The sequence below is a fragment of the Ovis aries genome, chromosome 15 (genome assembly GCF_016772045.2).
Source record: "Ovis aries strain OAR_USU_Benz2616 breed Rambouillet chromosome 15, ARS-UI_Ramb_v3.0, whole genome shotgun sequence".
Lineage (NCBI taxonomy): Eukaryota > Metazoa > Chordata > Mammalia > Artiodactyla > Bovidae > Ovis > Ovis aries.
The window spans coordinates 15,043,560-15,065,338 of record NC_056068.1 but is presented as its reverse complement, the minus strand read 5'-3'; the positions used below and the strand labels follow the sequence as shown (position 1 = coordinate 15,065,338).

General features: G+C 44.2%; 2 protein-coding genes across 2 annotated transcripts; both read left to right on the top strand.

Moving 5' to 3' along the window:
- Positions 1-5,328: 5,328 nt before the first annotated feature.
- Positions 5,329-7,741, top strand: LOC101103347 (lysine-specific demethylase 4D). The gene has a single exon (XM_027979108.3). The coding sequence runs from the start codon at positions 5,329-5,331 to the stop codon at positions 6,829-6,831; it is 1,503 nt and encodes a 500-aa protein (XP_027834909.1). The 3' UTR covers positions 6,832-7,741.
- A 7,264-nt stretch (positions 7,742-15,005) lies between these two features.
- On the top strand, positions 15,006-21,057 carry LOC101103090 (lysine-specific demethylase 4D-like). The gene has a single exon (XM_060400170.1). The coding sequence runs from the start codon at positions 15,500-15,502 to the stop codon at positions 16,778-16,780; it is 1,281 nt and encodes a 426-aa protein (XP_060256153.1). The 5' UTR covers positions 15,006-15,499; the 3' UTR covers positions 16,781-21,057.
- Positions 21,058-21,779: the final 722 nt, after the last annotated feature.

Below are 21,779 nucleotides of genomic sequence, written 5' to 3'. Positions count from 1 at the left end.
TGGGGTGTGCCTTATGTAAAGTACCAAGATCCTTTGGAAAATATGATGATGATCAAGACATAGACAATGCTCTCAAAATATTTTCCTATGGAAGATAAGACAAGTATAGAAATAACTGTTGAGATTGAGAATACAAACTAGTAAGTTAAATAGAAGTTTTTCTACATCTTGGTTTTTTTCCTCCATAAATTGGGGATAATGATAATACCAGTTTGATAGACTAGTTGTGAGGTTTGAATGAGAAACTATAGAGAAGGTGCTTAATAAAGAGCATGACAAAATGAAGTGCAAATAAAGGTGATGCTTGCTGTTGTAGAAATGATAAATGCTGAACGAGAACTATAGAAAATCAAAGAAGAGATTGTGCTTTGTTGGGAGCAGTAAAGGAAGATAAGGAGTCAAGTTCATCCACTTAGGAAGCAGTGGAATTTAGGGACTGAGAAGTAAGGAGATTTTGGAAGAGAGAAATGGGAAGAAGGAAACAGTTTGACATTTAACATCGTTGTTTTAGTTGCTAAGTCGTGTCTGACTCTTTCCACAGCCAAGCTCCTGTGCCTGTGTCCGTGGGATTTTCCAGGCAAGAATACTGGAGTGAGTTCCTTTTCCAGGGGAGAAGCCAGGAGTATACTGGCATTTTTTTGAGACACAGCCAGGAATGTGTTTGGAACAAAGAGAGCAAGGAGTAAGACAGAAAGGGGTAAGGTCAGAAGGTGATGGTGGGCCAGATCCCGTAGGGACTTTTAGGACATTCCAAGGATTCTAAGTGGGGTGGAGTAGGTATGCCTGAAGTTTGAGGGCAGGGAAGGTGACATAGAATATTTAGAGGGTGGAAATTATGGGGAGTATCAGAGGATTAGGCATATTAAAAAGCAGAGACATTACTTTGCCAACAAAGGTCCATCTAGTCAAAGCTATGGTTTTTCCAGTAGTCATGTATGGATGTGAGAGTTGGACTATAAAGAAAGCTGAGCACCGAAGAATTGATGCTTTTGAAGCGTGGTGTTGGAGAAGACTCTTGAGAGTCCCTTGGACTGCAAGGAGATCCAACCAGTCCATCCTAAAGGAGATCAGTCCTGAGTGTTCATTGGAAGGACTGATGTTGAAGGTGAACGTCCAAGACTTTGGCCACCTTATGTGAAGAACTGACTCATTTGAAAAGACCCTGATGCTGGGAGAGATAGAGGGCAGGAGGAGAAGGGGACGATAGAGGATGAGATGGTTGGATGGCATCACCAACTCAATGGAGATGAGTTTGGGTAAACTCCAGGAGTTGGCGATGGACAGGGAGGCCTGGTGTGCTGCAGTCCATAGGGTCACAAAGAGTTGGACACGACTGAGCGACTGAACTAAACTGAACTGAAGAGGATTAGGAAACAGAGAGAGCACTTGAAATTGAGTTAATGAAATAGTTTGCTGATACATCTTTTTATTTTCTTCTAAATTTAATGAGAAGAATTTACTGTGAAGAATGATCCTTGCTATTTTTTACATTAAAATTACATTAAAATTCTTTATCTTGCAAAAGAAGTTTCCCTTGATGCTTTGCAAGTAAGAATTTTAAAATCATGAATGGATGTTGCATTTCATCAAATGCTTTTTTTTTTTTGGATACCTACAATATGATGATATGTTTCATTCCCTTTGTTAATATTCTGAATTATACCATTAGATTTTCCAGTGCTGAATAATTCTTTCATTCTATTTAGTCATGATGTATTATTATTTTACTGTATTGCTACAGCATTTCATTGAATAACATTCCATTTTATGCTTTTATCTATGCTTAAACAAAGATAGCCCATAGCTTTATTTTCTATTGTCCTTTATTTAATTTTGCTCTCAGAGATGAGAATAGCCTCATCTGAATAGCTTACCACCTTTTTCTATATTCTGAAACAACTTGAATAATAAGAGTTAACTGTTTCTTGAAAATTTTCTAGATTCACATATAAAATGATGTGTCTCCTGGACTTTCAAGGGTCATACTTTGAACCAGATCTTTATACTGGGATATTGAAGCTTTCTAGTTTTTCTTGGATCCATTTTGGATATGTTTCCTCCCTAGAAAATTATTTTTCTCTCTTATCTTTGGAAACTTTTGCTGTCGTGTTGCTCCTCATATTCTCTTTTGAGATTTTAAAAATTCTCTGCTGTTGCTAGCTTTGTGCCCTATTTCATTCTTAGTAACTTATTTTTCCCTTCTTCCTTTTTAAAAAGTTATTTATTTTCTTTTTGGTGGCTCTGAGTCTTCGCTGCTGCGTGCGGGCTTTCTCTAGTCTTGGGGAGCTGGGGCTCCACTCTAGCTGCGGCGTGCCGGCTTCTCTTTGCGGTGGCTTCTCCTGTCGTGGAGCTCCAGCTCTAGGCACGTGGGCTCCGCTTGTTGAAGCAGGCAGGCTCACTAGTTGTGGTGCATGGGCTTAGGCGTTCTGAGGCGTGTGCAGTCTTCTGAGACCAGGGATTGAACCTGTGTCCCCTGCATTTACAGGTGGATTCTTATCCATTGTACCACCAGGGAAGCCCCCTTCTTCCTTTTTTCATGCTCAGTTATTCCTGTGATTCGTTGCTCTGATTAATTTCTTCAAAGAATATTTTTGGTCATCAGCTTTCTGTTTTGTATGTGTTATTGCTCATTAATTTCATCTTTCTTCTTTGTTACTTTTTCATTCTCCTTCCTCTTTTTTTTTAATTTTTAAATATACTTTTTTAGTTTTTTCTCTTCTCATTTTTAGCTTCTTCAATTGAATGTTTAGTTCGTTTATTTTCAATCACTCTTCCTTTTCCATTTGTTATAATAATATATCTCTGACTCCTTTGATGCTTTTCACCCTAAACTCTATTTTTAAATATATTTATTTAACTAATTCAAGTAAATTTTAAAAAATTTAGTTCACAGAAATCTGTGAAAATCATTATAGCTTGATGAATTATGACAATGAACCATTCTGATGGCTGTGTTTACCTATGTTCCAAACAGAATATTTATATTACCCTGGAAACGTCCTCATAACTCCACTCATAACCTCTCTCCTTCACAAAGGTAACCACTATTATGACTTCTAACATAGATTACTTTGCCTCCTTTTTATCTTTGTATAAATGGAAGCATAGAATAGATATTCTTTTCAGCCTAGATAATTAGTTTTATGTTTATAGAATTATGCCTATATTTTCATGTAATTCTTGTTTTGTCTGCATTGCTGTATTGTATTACGCTGAATGAATATACTACCATGCGTTTATCCATTCTACTGTTGATTGACATTTGGGTTGTTTCCAGTGTTTCAGTTCAGTCGATCAGTCCTGTCCAACTCTTTGCCACCCCATGGACTGCAGCATGCCAGGCTTCCCTGTCCATCACCAACTCCTGCAGTTTACTCAAACTCATCTCCATCGAGTCAGTGATGCCATCCACCATCTCATCCTCTGTCGTCCCCTTCTCCTCCTGCCCCCAATCCCTACCAGCATCAGTCTTTTCCAATAAGTCAACTTTTTGCATGAGGTGGCCAAAGTATTGGAGTTTCAGCTTCAGCATTAGTCCTTCCAATGAACACCCAGGACTGATCTCCTTTAGGATGGACTGGTTGGACCTCCTTGCAGTCCAAGGGACTCTCAAGAGTCTTCTCCAACACCACACTTCAAAAGCATCAATTCTTTGGTGCTCAACTTTCCTTATAGTCCAACTCTCACATCCATACATGACTGGAAAAACCATAGCTTTAATTAGACCTTTGTTGGCAAGGTAATGTCTCTGCTTTTTAATATGCTGTCTAGGTTTGTCATAGCTTTTCTTCCAAGGAGCAAGCGTCTTTTAATTTCATGGCTGCAGTCACCATCTGCAATGATTTGGGAGCCCCCCCAAAAAAGTCTGTCACTGTTTCCACTGTTTCCCCATGTATTTGCCATGGAGTGATGGACCAGATGCCATGATCTTCGTTTTCTGAATGTTGAGCTTTAAGCCAACTTTTTCACTCTCCTCTTTCACTTTCATCGAGAGGCTTTTTAGTTCCTCTTCACTTTCTGCCATAAGGGTGGTGTCATCTGCATATCTGAGGTTATTGCCATTTCTCCTGGCAATCTTGATTCCACCTTGTGCTTCCTCCAGCCCAGCGTTTCTCATGATGTACTCTGCATAGAAGTTAAATAAGCAGGGTGACAATATACAGCCTTGATGTACTCCTTTCCCTATTTGGAACCAGTCTGTTGTTCCATGTCCAGTTCTAACTGTTGCTTCCTTGCCTGCATATAGGTTTCTCAAGAGGCAGGTCAGGTGGTCTCGTATTCCCATCTCTTTCAGAATTCCCCACAGTTTATTGTGATCCACACAGTCAAAGGCTTTGGCATAGTCAATAAGGCAGAAATAGATGTTTTTCTGGAACTCTCTTGCTTTTTTGATGATCCAGTGGATGTTGGCAATTTGATCTCTGGTTCCTCTGCCTTTTCTAAAACCAGCCTGAACATCTGGAAGTTCACAGTTCACATATTGCTGAAGCCTGGCTTGGAGAATTTCGAGCATTACTTTACTAGCATGTGAGATGAGTGCAATTGTGCAGTAGTTTGAGCATTCTTTGGCCTTGCCTTTCTTTGGTATTGGAATGAAAAGTGACCTTTTCCAGTGTTTAGTTACTAGAAATAATGTTGTTTTGAACATTCTTGGACTTGACTTTCAGTGCATAGGCATACACATATCCTAGGCACGTGGTAACAGTTGAATCATAGCAAAAGAGTAAACTCAGTACATATAGTACTGTTCAAATTGTTTTTCAAAGTGAGTGTAGTGATTTACATTCTCCTTACTAGAATATAAGAATTTCCATTGTTCCACATCAATACCATTTCTTGTATTGTCAGTTTTGTGAAATTTCAGCCTTTATCTGAGCATACAATTATATTCCATGATACAGTTTAATCTGTAGTTCTCTATTAACATTTTCCAAACATTAGTTTTCAGCCTTTCTGTATTATATATATATATTTTTAGGTTTTGTTTTCAATACCACCCTGAAGACACTACATTTGAGATATCTGTCCAAGACTGCGTAATTCAATATACCTCAAGAGGACAGAGCCAAAGGTCAACTGAGGAACATCATAGACTTGCAGGCTCAGCCACCATTAGTCCTGATCAAAGCTTCTCCTGATCAAAGCTTCTTGTCCAGACTGGATTCCCCTGGAGAAGCAGCAGGCCTGAGCAGTAGCTCATTGTATTAAACTCCACTGGGCATTCCTTCTGACTCACAGATCCTCAAACCGTTTTTGAAAACGTAACATTTTCCAGCATCCTCACATATCCGGAATATACAGAAAAACTTGGCAGTTTGTTTCTTATTAATGGAAGCTATGAAGCCCAGTTGTGCTCAGAACCCAAGTTGTAGCATAATGATATTTCATCCAACCAAAGAAGAATTTACTGATTTTGATAAATACATTGCTTACATAGAATCGCAAGGGGCCCACCGAGCAGGTTTGGCTAAGATAGTTCCACCCAAGGAATGGAAAGCCAGACAGACCTACGAGGATATCGATGACATCCTAATAGCCGCTCCGCTCCAGCAGGTGGTCTCTGGGCGGGCAGGTGTGTTTACTCAATACCACAAAAAGAAGAAGGCCATGACCGTGGCACAGTACCGCCGCTTAGCAAACACGGAAAAATACCAGACTCCATCACACTTAGATTTTGAAGAACTGGAGCGAAAATATTGGAAAACCCGCCTCTATGACTCCCCAATATACGGCGCGGACATCAGTGGCTCTTTATTTGATGAAAACACGAAGCAGTGGAACCTGGGACACCTGGGGACCATCCAGGACCTGCTGGAGCAGGAGTGCGGGGTGGTCATCGAGGGCGTCAACACCCCCTACCTGTACTTCGGCATGTGGAAGACCGCCTTCGCCTGGCACACGGAGGACATGGACCTTTACAGCATCAACTTCCTGCACTTCGGGGAGCCCAAGACGTGGTACGCGGTGCCGCCCGAGCACGGCCGGCGCCTGGAACGCCTGGCCGGCGCGCTCTTCCCGGGCAGCTCGCGGGGCTGCGAGGCCTTCCTGCGCCACAAGGCGGCGCTCATCTCACCCAGGGTGCTCCGGGACAACGGCATCCCCTTCGGTCGGGTCACGCAGGAGGCGGGCGAGTTCATGGTGACCTTCCCCTACGGCTACCACTCGGGCTTCAACCACGGCTTCAACTGCGCCGAGGCCATCAATTTCGCCACCGCGCGCTGGATCGATTACGGCAAAGCGGCCTCGCAGTGCAGCTGCGGCGAGGCGCAGGTGGCCTTCTCCATGGACGCCTTCGTGCGCATCCTGCAGCCCGAGCGCTATGAGCTGTGGAAGCGCGGGCAGGACCGGGCGGTGGTGAACCACGCCGAGCCCGCGGCGCCGGGCGGCCGGGAGCTGAGCGCCTGGAAGGAGGTGCAAACGCTGGGCCCCAAGTACTTCCCGCCTCGCCGCACCGCCCGCCTGCGTCATCCCGTGTCCTCAAGCGAGGGCACCGACCCCAGAGCCCCTGTGCGGGCCATGTCCCTGCGCCCCTTGCCTGCCCGGGGTTCCTGCTCGGCCTCCCAGTCTGACGCTGTCGCCGGCAGCAGCTCACGGAAGCCCAGCCAGACCCCTCCGCTGTCACCAGGTCCGTCGGTGGCGTCGTGTCTCCACCCAGTTGGCAGATGTGGTTCTCGTCGTCGCCCTCGGGAAAAGGGCACTCAAGAGCCGACTGCCCCCGTCGGAGCTAAGAGGGGCCTCGCCTTAGACCGCAAGCCTCAAGACCCCAAGGCTGAACCGCTGTCTGCAGAGGGACGGATGGACAACCCTGCCCCATCGAATCCTGGACTCTAGCCTCCTGCTAAGGCCTCCAGGTATGATTGTGGCCTTGTCCCATAATCCAGCCTTTGTACACCCTGCTCTTGGGTGTGGAGGATCCTCAAGAGTGGTCACATTGACATTTCAGAGGTTTGGGTATTTGCATGGGGGCTTTCCAGGTGGCTAGTGGCACAGAACCCACTTACCAACATAGGAGACCCAGGAGACATGGGTTCGATTCCTAGGTAGGGAAGATGCCTGGGGGAGGGTGTAGCAAACCCACTCCAGTATTCTTGCCATGAAAAATCCCATGCATGGAGGAGCCTGGTTAGCTAGGATCCATAGGGCTGCAAAGAGCTGGACATGACGGAAGTGAGTGAGCACACGCGCAGTCTCGCATGAGGGTCCCTCCTGTGTTGCCCCTGGAAGTGCTGGGTCCATGGTGCTTACCCAGTTCTCCAATGCTTGTTCTTTCTCCCAGAACCTGGAGTCTTCAGACACTGCTAACTCCTGTGTCACCAGCTGAAGCTTCATCCACTGGACCCTCTAGTGACCCTGTGAACTAGGTCCTGCTATGGTCACCAGAGCCGATCTACCTCAGAGCCCATCCTGTGGGCCAACTCTGGATGCTGCATACCTTCTGAAGAATCCTGGGCTTTGAGTTACTCTCCAACGTTTCTCCTTGTCTTCTTCCTACTTCCTTTTCACCCACCCCTTGCATCTGCCACACAAAGCTCTTTTGACCAATTAGGTCAGTAGAGGCTCAGATAATAATATATATTTCTGAGTCTTTAATGTATTGAAAAAGTGTTCTTTGCCAGTATTTGTTTGCAACTATATTAAAGGCAACCAAAAAGTTAACATCTGACTTGATTTCTGGGATTGTTCATTCAATCATTTGAGAGGTGGTAATGCTGGATGGCATCACTGACTGGATGGATGTGAGTTTGAGTGAACTCCGGGAGTTGGTGATGGACATGGAGGCCTGGCATGTTGCAATTCATGAGGTCGCAAAGAGCTGGACACGACTGAGTGATTGAACTGAACTGAACTGAACTGAGTGCTTTTATGCACTTTTCTGAATAGTTATATCAAAACATTTAAAGCAAAACTTATTTTATGAGCTTGTTGCATTGTATGGTGTTGATGAATGAGTTGGGGATTGATTGTTGGGTTCTGGCTGACTGGCTGGGTTTGGGGATTTGGTTTGCAGCCATATCTTAAGGATGACTTGGTGGAAATCACCTGGGAGAGATGAGCCAACATGGGACAAGGAGTGCTGGCTCTCCACTGTCTCCTCGATGTTGTGAGTCTATTTCACATGGTTAAGTCATGGATACATCCCAATAAATGAATCCACACATAAATGAACAAGAATTTCAAGTGGGCATATGTTCTGTGAAGCAATGAAAGGGGGTGGGATGAGACAGCGGAATGGGTAGCCTGGTTCCAGTGGTCAGGAAATGCTTCCTAGAGCAGGAGATCTTTCCCAGTCCCAAATGACAAGAAGGGATGTCCAGAGCTGATTTCCCCTTGGAAGAAACAGTGAGTGTAACAGATGTAACCTAGAGCTTGGGGTTGTTGTTTTTGCAGAGATAGAAAGGAAGCTCCTTTGTGTCTGGGGCATAGAAAGGGGAGAGACAGGGTGAAAGGTATATAGGACCTTGTAGCTCATGATGAGTATTTGAGTTTGTTCAACTTGAAATGAGAAGGCTTTGGAAGTTTGAAACAGCACTTGACATGATACAATTTGCATATTTAAATACCACCTCCATTGTTCTGTGCACCACGTGGGAACAAAAAAAATAGTTAAAACAGGTGAGAGTTAGTCACTCAGTCATGTCCGACTCTTTGCAACTGCATGGACTGGAGCCCACGAGGTTCCTCTGTCTATGGAATTCTCCAGGCAAGAATACTGGAGTGGGTTGCCATTCCCTTCTCCAGGGTATCTTCCTGACGCAGGGATCGAACTCGTGTCTGCTGCCTTGCAGGTGGATTCTTTACTGTCTGAGCCACCAGAGAAGTCCCAAAACAGGTGAGAGTTGATGGTTATTGACTCAGGCCTTAGTGTTGAAAATGCACACAAGTGGCCAAACAATAAATTTCGATAACTGGATGCAGAAGGAAACATTTCAGAGATACAAAGCACATCTCTCTTCCCTCCAGCTCTGCCCCCACAGAATTTCCAGAAGACTTTGGAATCTGAAGCACCATGTAAGACAAAACAAGTTATGAACAAGTAAGGCTTCTTTGAAGTTCTGATTGAGGAATGGCAAAAGCTTGCGTCTCATTCCTGTCACCATGCAGTGAGGCAAATTCATGGTAGCGTATTCTGTGGAAAATTGAAATTGAGAAATTGAACTTAGGGATTCCAGGCACAGTGGAGGATGGCAGTGAAGTACTTGGCTGAAAAGATAATTAAGTCCTGTATGGAGATGGTGGAACCACAGGATGGAAGCTGACTGGGATTACTGGGCAGGTAGCAGCCCTAGAGAGCACTTGCACAATGATAGTAGATATTATACAAGCAGGGGGTAACTTTTAGTGACTAAGATGTTGGGGGGTTTTGGTCCTTTAATATAGGTCAGTTGCGGGTATGGTAATGCAGAGAAATAAAAGAACTCTGAAAAGTCTCTATGAAGACAGTGAAAGTGAAAGTGAAGTCGCTCAGTCTTGTCCAACTCTTTGGCGACCCCATGGACTGTAGCCTATCAGGTTCCTCCGTCCATGGGATTTTCCAGGCAAGCGTGCTGGAGTGGATTGCCATTTCCTTCTCCAGGGGATCTTCTTGACCCAGGAATCGAGCCCAGGTCTCCTGCATTGCAGGCAGACGCTTTACCATCTGAGCCACCAGGAAAGCTCATGAAGACAGTAGCTTGGCTCCTATTGGTATTTTCAATTTTACAAACAGAAGTTCTCCTTGTTATATTTCAGGACTAGCACAGTCTCCTCTCTGGCGTATAGATGTCCTGGAGAGCCTAGGATAACAGAGTTGAGGGATGGAAGAAAAAGAAACAAAAGCAGTTTTCAGAAAATCTTGCTCCCATTGTACTCCTTATGTTTTCACCTAGTTACTTGCATACTTAAAATATTTCCCAGGCTTCCCTAATGACTCAGGGGTAAAGAGTCTCCCTGATGATGCAGGAGACTTGAGTTCAATTTCTGATCCAGGAAGATCCCACATGCCTTGGAGCAACCCAACCTGTGTGCCACAACTATTGAGTCTGTGCTCTAGAGCCCGGGAATGTCAACTATGAAGCCCGGAGCCCTAGATCCTGTGCTTAGCAACAAGAGAAGTCATCCCTATGAGAAGCCTGGGCACCACAGCTAGAGAGTAGCCCCCATTTGCTGCAACTACCAGAAAAGCTTGTGTAGCAATGAAGACCCAGCACATGCAAAAATAAATAAGTAAAATAAAGAAATCTTTTTTAAAAAAAGTGTTATGCTTTAAAAAAAAAAAAAAAGCTAACCTGTATACTTAACACTGCTTGTCCTGACTGGGTAAGGAAAATTTTTCATTAAAAAAAAAAAAAGCATAACACTTTTTAAAAAAGATTTATTTATTTTACTTATTTATTTTTCCATGTGAAAAATTTTCCTTACCCAATCAGGACAAGTAGTGTTAAGTATACAGGTTAGCTGTACCAATAAACTGGTTTCTAATTAGTCTTCTTGTCCTAAGTAGGCATTTCTCCAAAGAAAATATACAAATGGCCAATAGGCACATGAAGATTCTCAACACTGCTAATTATTAGAGAAATGCAAATCAAAACCACAATGACATCACCTCACACTTTTCAGAATGGCCATCTCAGAAAGTATACAAATAAATGCTGCAGAGGGTATGGATAAAAGGGAACCTTTTTACACCTTGAGGGGGAATGTAAATTGGTGCAGCCACTATGGAGAACAGTATGGAGGTATTTTTTAAAAACTAAAATAATAGAGCTGCCATATGATCCAACATAAAATGGATGGGAATGGGCTAATTTAATTCAGATGACCATTATATCTACCATTGTGGGCAAGATTCCCTTAGAAAAAAATGGAGTAGTCCTCATAGCCAACAGAAGAGTCCAAAATGCAGTACTTGGGTGCAATCTCAGAAGCGACAGAATGATCTCTGTTTGTTTTGAAGGCAAACCATTCAATATCACAGTAATCCAAGTCTATGTCCCAACCACTAATGCTAAAGAAGCTTCAGTTGACCAGATCTATGAAGACCTAACACCAAAAATACATGTCCTTTTTATCATAGGAGATTGGAATGTCAAAGCGGGAAGTTGAGAGATAGCTGGAATAATAGGCAAGTTTGGCCTTGAAGTACAAAATGAAGCAGGGCATTGGCTAACAGAGTTTTGTCAAGAGCACATGCTGGTCATAGCAAACATCCTTTTCTAACAATCCAACAGATGACTCTACACATGGACATGTTCAGATGGTCAATACCGAAATGAGATAATACACTTTGCAGCCAAAGATGAAGACGCCCTATCAGTTCAGTTCAGTTCAGTCGCTCAGTCATGTCTGACTCTTTGTGACCCCATGAATCGCAGCACGCCAGGCCTCCCTGTCCATCACCAACTTCCAGAGTTCACTCAGACTCATGTCCATCGGGTCAGTGATGCCATCCAGCCATCTCATCCTCGGTCGTCCCCTTCTCCTCCTGCCCCCAAATCCCTCCCAGCATCAGAGTCTTTTCCAGTGAGTCAACTCTTCGAATGAGGTGGCCAAAGTACTGGAGTTTCAGCTTTAGCATCACTTCCTTCCAAAGAAGTCCCAGGGCTGATCTCCTTCAGAATGGACTGGTTGGATTTCCTTGCAGTCCAAGGGACTCTCAAGAGTCTTCTCCAACACCACAGTTCAAAAGCATCAATTCTTCGACGCTCAGCTTTCTTCACAGTCCAACTGTCACATCCATACATGACCACAGGAAAAACCATAGCCTTGACTAGACAGACCTTAGTCAGCAAAGTAATGTCTCTGCTTTTGAATATGCTATCTAGGTTGGTCAAAACTTTTCTTCCAAGGAGTGAGCGTCTTTTAATTTCATGGCTGCAGTCACCATCTGTGGTGATTTTGGAACCCCCCAAAATAAAGTCTGACACTGTTTCCACTGTTTCCCCATCTATTTCCCATGAAGTGACTGGACCAGATGCCATGATCTTTGTTTTCTGAATGTTGAGCTTTAAGCCAACTTTTTCACTCTCTTCTTTCACTTTCATCAAGAGGCTTTTTAGTTCCTCTTCACTTTCTGCCATAAGGATGGTGTCATCTGCATATCTGAGGTTATTGCTATTTCTCCAGGCAATCTTGATTCCAGCTTGTGTTTCTTCCAGTCCAGCGTTTCTCATGATGTACTCTGCATAGAAGTTAAATAAGCAGGGTGACAAGGTACAGCCTTGACGTACCCCTTTTCCTATTTGAAACCAGTCTGTTGCTCCATGTCCAGTTCTAACTGTTGCTTTCTGACCTGCATACAGATTTCTCAAGAGGCAGGTCAGGTGGTCTGGTATTCCCATCTCTTTCAGAATTTTCCACAGTTTATTGTGATCCACACAGTCAAAGGCTTTGGCATAGTCAATAAAGCTGAAATAGATGTTTTTCTTGAAATCTCTTGCTTTATTCCATGATCCAGCGGATGTTGGCATTTTGATCTCTGGTTCCTCTGCCTTTTCTAAAACCAGCTTGAACATCAGGAAGTTCACGGTTCATGTTTTGCCAAGCCCTATATCATTAGTAAAAACAAGACCTGGATCTGACTTTAGCTCATATCATGAGCTCCTTATTGCAAAATTCAGGGTTAAACTGAAGTAGGGAAAACCACTAGGCCATACACCTAAATACGACCTAAATCAATTTCCTTATGATTATACAGTGGAGGTGACAAATAGATTCGAGGGATTAGATCTGGTAGACAGAGTACCTGAGGAACTATCGAAGATGGTTCATAACATTGTCCAAGAGGCAATGACCAAAACCATCCCAAAGAAAAAGAAATTCAAGAAGGCATAGCGGTTGTCTGAGGAGGCTTTACGTATAGCTAGGAAAGAGAAGTGAAAGGCAAGGGATGAAGGGAAAGATATACCTAACTGAATGCAGAGTTCCAGAGAATAGCATGGAGAGAGAGATTGGAAGGTCTTCCTAAATAATGCAAAGAAACAGAGGAAAACAATAGAATCAGAAAAACTAGAGATCTCTTTAAGAAAATTGGAGATAGAGAGGGAACATTTATTAATTTCTAGGATGGGCACAATAAAGGACAGAAATGGTAAGGACCTAATAGAAGCAGAAGAGATTAAGAAGTGGAAAGAATACACAGAAGAACAGATAAGAAAGGTCTTAAAGGCCTGGATAACCATGATGTTATGGTGAGTAACCTAGAGCTGATATGAATTTGTCGTGTTCGCTCAGTCATGTCCAGCTCTTCACGACCCCATGGACAGAGGAGCCTGGCGGGCTACAGGCTCCTCTGTCCATGGGATTTCCCAGGCAAGAATACTGGAGTGGGTTGCCATTGCCTTCTCCAGGGGATCTTCCCAACCCAGGGATTGAACCCCGGTCTCCCACACTGCAGGCAGATTCTTTACCATCCGAGCCACCAGGGAAGTGCCACTCCTATAATTTTCAACCTCTCAGTTCTCTGTTGATTGGTTTAAAAATCAAAAGGTCACAGACTACCTGGGCTGACCAATCAGAGCCCTCATCCCATGATTACTGTTGATTGGTCCTGATCAAATTATACCTTTGCCCAGGTATAAAGCCAGAGCCATCAGGACATTGGTCTGCATTTGGAGACCAGCTGCTGAGAGAACACTGTTTCTCTGAATCCTTGACTAGCTCCAGTTGGAATCAGGGTTTTGTTGATCAGAGGTATGTCATTTTATTTCTATTTGTGCTTGTAAGCAAAAGAGGTATTTTTCTATTACAAGTTTTTAAAAGTTACTGTGTGTATATATATATATATATACACACACATACTGTATACATATATAGAGAGAGTGAGAGATACATTGTGATATCGTTTCCTTGTGTTTTTATTATTGAACTATTTTCCGGCAAATGGAGCTAATTTTTTTCTTAATTTGTTTTTTCCTTTGGTAAAAATCACAAAGATTTTCAGGAAAAAGCACCTCATTTAGTTAACTGGGATCCAATGGAAATAAGAAGGTTTCTAGAATTGGGTAAGGAGTGAGTCAATTAGAAGGAACCTGAAAAATGTGTGGGATCAAATTAAAGACTTTGATTGGATATGAGGAGATTAGAATTAGGGTGGTGCTGATTGAGCTGAAACTGAGGTGGGACAGATAGAGCCAGACTTTGAGCACAACCTTTTTTATTTAGAGGCTGAATTCAAGAAAACCATTTTCTGGGTTGTAGTGTTTCCTCATTTGGAATTAAGGTTTTAGATTAGCCGAAGGCAAGCACCTTTTTTTGATGTTTGTCCTTTAAAATACAAAGATGAAAAAGACATTTTATATTAGAAAGCAACTTTTTCCTCTTGGTAAAATTCTCATTTAATGCATTTTAAGTACAAGTATTAAATGCATATGATTTTGATTTCTTTTTTGGAGGCATCTATTTGTTATTAAAGGAATTGAAACTTTTTACTATTTCACTTCATAACTGATGTTAATTTGTGTATGGAATCTATAGATTTTGTATGCTAATCAGTGTTCAGAAACTTAGTTGATCCATATATTTCTAATAATCTGTTTGTGAATGCAATTTAATAATTATACTTTAGTTGGAATGTTTCAGATGTTTACCCTTTAAGGATAATGCTTGTTAGGAACGTGCAGTTTGGTATCTGTACTTTCTTTCTCTGCCTATTTCACTTGGAATGATACCCTCCATGTCAACCAATGCTGTTGCGAATGGCAAAATTTCTTTCTTGTTTGTCACTGAGTATATTCCACCAAATATCTATATCACATCTTCTGTATTCATTCAACCATGGATGGACACTATGGTTGTTTGCATATCTTGCCTATTGTGAGTAATGTCTCAAGGAACCTAGGAGGGCAGATATTTTTTGATGTTCTGTTTTCATTTCATTTGGATATATACCCAGAAATGAGATTGCTGGATTATATAATAGTTCTATTTAAAATTTTTAAAGAACCTTTATACAGTTTTCCATAGTATGTACCATAACGGCACCAATTTACATTTCTGTTTTAAAAGTATATTTTTGCCCTCAAATTAAAATTTTGAAATTCAGATTGCTATGAAATTTTGTGTTAAATCAGTTCCTTTCGTCATCTCATCTTCAGATATTCTGTATTTTCTTTAGGTTTGGCTTTGAAACTTCCATGAAGACACTTTTGCCACAGTGAACTGAGAAACTGCCAGGCACTCAAGCCTGTGAATCTGGGGAGGCCTTCGAGGCACTTAATCTCCAACCAAAGAAAGTCACAGAGCTGCAGGCCGAGGCAGGACTTGGTTCAGGGAGCCTTCCCCTCTGGGAAACACCCTCTTTCCTTTGGCTACAGGATACAGACAAGGGTGGATTGTCCTTCTGGTGGATTAACAAGCTGGAAAAGATACCACCTGATTGGTTTAAAAGTTCTAGTCTGAGTCACTGCCCCTCAGACACAGCAAAACTTTCTAAAAGTATAGGGAAGAGGTTACTCCCTAACACTCTCAGGTACCCACAGCACATCTAAGACCCCGAGAGGCCACTGCTGATTATACTGAAGCCATGCAGGCTAAGCACTTTGGTTCCCAGAACCCAAGTTGTAAGATCATGACCTTCCACCCAACCATGGAAGAATACGCGGATTTCAACAAATACATTGCTTACATAGAATCGCAAGGGGCCCACCGAGCAGGCTTGGCTAAGATAGTTCCACCCAAAGAATGGAAAGCCAGACAGACCTACGAGGATATCGATGACATCCTAATAGCCGCTCCGCTCCAGCAGGTGGTCTCTGGGCGGGCGGGTGTGTTTACTCAATACCACAAAAAGAAGAAAGCCATGACCGTGGCACAGTACCGCCGCTTAGCAAACACTGAAAAATACCAGACTCCATTCTACTCCGATTTTGAGGAATTGGAGCGAAAATATTGGAAAACCCGCCTCTATGACTCCCCAATATACGGCGCGGACGTCAGTGGCTCTTTATTTGATGAAAACACGAAGCAGTGGAACCTGGGACACCTGGGGACCATCCAGGACCTGCTGGAGCAGGAGTGCGGGGTGGTCATCGAGGGCGTCAACACCCCCTACCTGTACTTCGGCATGTGGAAGACCGCCTTCGCCTGGCACACGGAGGACATGGACCTTTACAGCATCAACTTCCTGCACTTCGGGGAGCCCAAGACGTGGTACGCGGTGCCGCCCGAGCACGGCCGGCGCCTGGAACGCCTGGCCAGCGCGCTCTTCCCGGGCAGCTCGCGGGGCTGCGACGCCTTCCTGCGCCACAAGGCGGCGCTCATCTCGCCCACGGTGCTCCGGGACAACGGCATCCCCTTCGGTCGGGTCACGCAGGAGGCGGGCGAGTTCATGGTGACCTTCCCCTACGGCTACCACTCGGGCTTCAACCACGGCTTCAACTGCGCCGAGGCCATCAATTTCGCCACCGCGCGCTGGATCGATTACGGCAAAGCGGCCTCGCAGTGCAGCTGCGGCGAGGCGCAGGTGGCCTTCTCCATGGACGCCTTCGTGCGCATCCTGCAGCCCGAGCGCTATGAGCTGTGGAAGCGCGGGCAGGACCGGGCGGTGGTGAACCACGCCGAGCCCGCGGCGCCGGGCGGCCGGGAGCTGAGCGCCTGGACGGAGGTGCACTCGCCCTGGGGAACCCGGCTCGCCTCCAACTCCCAGGAGCCGCTCCAGACCCCGCCGCGGACCCCAGGTTCATCTGCTCCAGATCACTACCCAACTGGCAGATGTGTTTCTCGTCGTCGTCCTCGGAAAAGGGGTACTCTAGAGCTGACTGTCCGACCCGGGCGAAGAGGAGCCTCTCCAAAGACTCAGATCTGAGACGCAGCCCCGCCCCGCAGAGGGACCCTGGATGGAACAGCCCAGCCCCTAGGCTCCAACGTCTTGCTAAGGCCTCCGAGTATGCCTGCTCTTAGGAGAAGCCTTTGTACCCCACTGCTCTTGGGTATAGACAATCCTCAAGACTGGTCAACGCTTACATTTCAGAGCTTTGGGTATTAGCAGGTCATTAGTCTTGCAGGAGGGTCCCTCCTGTATTGCCCCTCTAAGTGTACTGGGTTTTTGAGTCTTTGATGTATTGGAAAAGCGTTCTTTGCCAGTATTTGTTCGCAACTATATTAAAGGTAACTAGGATGTTAATATCTGACTTGATTTTTGGTATTGTTCAATCATTTGAGAGGTTTAGGCACTTTTCTGAATTATATCAAATCATTTCAAGCAAAAGTTATTTTTATGAGCTTGTTGCGTTTTGTGGTGTTGATGAATGAGTTTGGGGTTGATTGTTGGGTTCAGGCTGATTGGATGGGTTGGAGGATTTGGTTTGCAGCCATTTATTAAGGATGAGGACTTGGTAGAAATCACCTGGTACTTGTCTGACCCAAGTTGCTAGGAGAGATGAGCCAACATAGGATAAAAGAGCCATCATCTGAAAATCTAACTCTCCCCTGCCTTTTCAATGCTGTGTGTCTATTTCACATGGTTAAGTCATGGATACATCCCAGTAAATGAATCCACACATAAATGAACAAGACAATTTCAAGTGGGCATACATTCTGTGAAGCAATGAAAGTCTAATTCTAGTGGTAAGGAAATACTTCCTAGAGCAGGAGAGATTTCCCAGTCCCAAATGACAAGAAGGGAGATCCAGAGCTGATTTCCACTTGGAAGAAACAGCGGTGTAACAGACTTACGGTAGAGCTTGGTATTGTTTTTGCAGGATAGGAAATTATCGGACACTCCTTTGTGTCTGGGGCAGACAGGGGAAGGCAGGATCTGGGGAATGTAGGACCTTGTAGCTCATGTTAAGTATTTGAGTTTGTTCAACTTGAAATGAGAAGTCACTGGAAGTTTAAAACAGCACTTGACACGATATCATTTACTCATTTAAATAATCACCTTCATTGTTCTGTGGACCACGTAGGGGCAGGAAAATGTAGTTGTGGGTGTATGAATGCTCAGTCATGTCCAACTCCTTGCCTCCCGGTGGGTTGGAGTCTTCCAGGATTTTCTGTCCATGGGATTTTCCAAGCAGGAATACTGGAGCAGGTTGACATTTCCCAAGTCTCCTGGGTCTCCTGCATTGGCAAGTGGATGCTTTACCACTGAGACACCTGGGAAGTCCAGAATGTAGTTAGAACATCTAAATAGTACAGGTGAGAGTTGATGTTTACTCAGTTAGGCCCTAATTATGAAAATGTACAGAAGTGATCATACTCAGAATCATTCCTGGAAATTGAAAATGATAGTTTGGATGCAGAAGGAAACATTTCGGAGATACAAACCACAGCTCTCTTCCTCCCACTCTGCCCCAGAGAATTTCAGTAAGACTTTGGAATTTGAAAGTGAAGTAGCTCAGTCGTGTCTGACTCTTTGCGACCCCATAGACTGTAGCCCACCAGGCTCCTCTGTCCATGGGATTCTCCAGGCAAGAATACTGGAGTGGGTTGCCATTTCCTTCTCCAGGGGATCTTCCTGACCCAGGGATTGAACCCAGGTCTCCCACACAGCAGGCAGATGCCTTAACCTCTGACCCACCAGGGAATTTTGGAATTTGAAGCACCATGTAAAACTAAAGGCTGGAGTCATGAAAAAGTAAGGCTTGTTTGAAACTCTGACTGAGGAGTAGTGAAAGCCCATAGGGCTTCCTCAGTGGCTCAGCGGTAAAGAATAAGCCTGCGATGCAGGACACATGGCTTCAATTCCCAGAGGAGGGCATGGTGACCCACTCCAGCATTCTTGCCTGGAGAATCCCATGGACAGAGAAGCCTGGTGGGCTACAGTCCACGGTGTTGCAAAGAGTTGGGCATGACTGAAGTGACTGAGCATGCATGCGCAAAAGCCCCTGTTTCATTCTGATCAACAGGCAGCTAGGCAGCTTTGAGGTCACGTGTTCTGTGGAAAATTGGAGCTGAGAGAATGAACTCATGGACCCGGGCACAGTGGACGATGGTAGTAAGATGCTTGGCTGACAAGACGATTAAGGCTTGTTTTGAGATGGTGGAACCACAGGATGGATGCAGACTGGGATTACTTGGAAGAGAGCAGCCCTAGAAAGCAGCAGGACCAGAGTAGATCTTCATGAGCACGGAGTAAACTTTCATGTGATAAGTAACTGCAATATTGAGGGATTTTGGTCCTTTAATGTAGGAAAGTTTTGGATACAGTACTGTGGAGTATTAAGGGACTTTGAAAAGTCTCTATGAGCCTGGCTCATATTGCTATTTTAAATTTTAGAAGCTGAAATTCTCCTTGCTATATTTCAGGAATATTACGATCTCTTCCCCCGTAGATGCATATCCTGGAAAACCTAAGCTAACAAAATCGGGAGTTTTGAAGGAAAAGAAACAAAAGCGATTTTCAGAAAATATTGCTCCCATTGTACTCTTTATGTTTTTCACTCACTTTCATACTTAAAAGAAAATTTTCCTTGCCCAAATGAAGACAAGAAATATAAAAAATACAGTTTAGCTTTACCAATATACTGGTTCCTAAATTAGTCTTCCTGACCTAAGTAGGCATTTCTTCAAGGAAGACATACAAATGGCCAACAGGCACAAGAAAAGATGCTCGACATTTCTATTTATTCAGTTCAGTTCAGTCACTCAGTCGTGTCCGACTCTTTGCGACCCCATGAATTGCAGCCTCCCTGTCCATCACCAGCTCCCAGAGTTCAGTCAAACCCACGTCCATCGAGTCAGTGATGCCATCCAGCCATCTCATCCTCTCATCCCCTTCTTCTCCTGCCCCCAATCCCTCCCAGCGTCAGGGTCTTTTCCAATCAGTCAACTCTTCACATGAGGTGGCCAAAGTACTGGAGTTTCAGCTTTAGTATCATTCCTTCCAAAGAACACCCAGGACTGATCGTTAGAATGAACTGGTTGGATCTCCTTGCAGTCCATGGGACGCTCAAGAGTCTTCTCCAAAACCACAGTTCAAAAGCATCAATTCTTTGGCGCTCAGCTTTTATTAGAGAAATGCAAATCAAAACTACAGTGAGATCACTTCACACCTGTCAGAATGGCCAGCATCAAAATATCTGCAAATAATAAACGCTGGAGAGAGTGTAACCCTCTTACACTTTTGGTGGCAATGTAAAGTGCTTCAGCCACTATGGAGAACAGTATGGAAGTTCCTTAAAAAAACAAGAATGGAACTACCATATGATCCAGCAATCCCACTCTTAAACATACATCCAGAAAAGAGAAAAGCTAATTGGAAAAGACGCATGCACCCCAGTATTTATAGCAGCACTATTTACAGTAGCCAAGATAGGGCTTCCCTCATGGCTCAGCTGGTAAAGAATCCGCCTGCAACGCGGGAGACCTGGGTTCGATCCTTAGGTTGGGACGATCCCCTGGAGGGGGGCATGGCAACCCAGTCCAGTATTCTGGCCTAGAGCATTTCCATGGACAGAGAAACCTTTCAGGCTGCAGTCCATGGGGTGGCAAGAGTCTGACACGACTGAGCGACTAAGCGCACAAGACAGGGAAACAATCCAGTTCCCATCAACAGATGAAGGGTTAAAGAAGCGGTGTGTGTATAGACATACATACACACACAATGGAATATTACTCAGCCGCAAAAGAATGAAGTATTGTCACTTGCAATAACGTGGGTGGACCTAGAGAATATCATATTAAGTGGACACACAGAGGAAGACAAATATATCACATGGGTAATATAAAAACAATACAAGTAGATTTATATACAAAACAGAAACAGACTCACAGAAAACAAACTTGTGGCTAGTAAAGTGGAAAAGGAGCAGGAGAGGGATGGATTAGGGGATGGGGTCAAAGATACACACAACTGTACTTAGAATAGATAAGCAACAAGGATTTACTGCGTAGTACCTGGAACTGTACTGCAAAATCCACCTGCAAGGCAGGACACTCAGAGATGTGCGTTCGATCCCTGGATTAGGAAGATTCCTTGGAGAAGGGGCATGGCAACCCCCTCCAGTCTTCTTGCCTGGAGAATCCCATGGACAGAGGAGCCTGGCGGGCTACAGTCCATAGGGTCACAAAGAGTTGGGCACGACTGAAGCAACTGAGCACTCACACGCAGGGAGCTATATTCAATATCTTGAAATAACATGAAGAAAAATCATCTGAAAAAAAGGTACAACATTCACTTTGCTGTACATGTGAGTCTAACACGACATTGCACATCAGCTATTACATTTAAGTTTAAAAAATTAATCTCGAAAGGATCAGGATCTGGGAGTGGTAATGAATGGGGCTCATCAAGTGACGCTATTCAAAATTCTGTTTTACTTCATGTGCGTCCACATTCAATTTGGACACTCTCAGTCTGGACTGCTCTTCTCAGGACAAGATGCTAATAGCCAGCTGTTTCTCCACGTCCAAGAGGTTTTTGCTAAACTTAATCTTGGAAAAACAAGACCACTGACAATGAAATACAAGCAAGAATAGAGACACCTTTGTTCTCATTGCCGTGATCTCTTTTAGGCTCCTCTCCACTTCTGAGAAATAACAATCACGAGTTCAGTGTATATTCGTCAAATGTTAACAGAAGTCTAGGAGAAGGCAATGGCAAGCCACTCCAGTACTCTTGCCTAGAAAATCTCATGGACTGAGGAGCTTGGTAGGCTGCAGTCCATGGGATGGCTACTAGTTGGACACGACTGAGCGACTTCACTTTCACTTTTCACTTTCACGCATTGGAGAAGGAAATGGCAACCCACTCCAGTGTTCTTGCCTGGAGAATCCCAGGAAGGGGGGAGCCTGGTGGGCTGCCGTCTGTGGGGTCACACAGAGTCGGACGCGACTGAAGCGACTCAGCAGCAGCAGCAGCAGGA

Excerpts from the sequence above, each read along its gene's own strand:
- LOC101103347 (XM_027979108.3), top strand. The coding sequence starts at position 5,329 with ATGGAAGCTATGAAGCCCAGTTGTGCTCAGAACCCAAGTTGTAGCATA.
- LOC101103090 (XM_060400170.1), top strand. The coding sequence starts at position 15,500 with ATGCAGGCTAAGCACTTTGGTTCCCAGAACCCAAGTTGTAAGATCATG.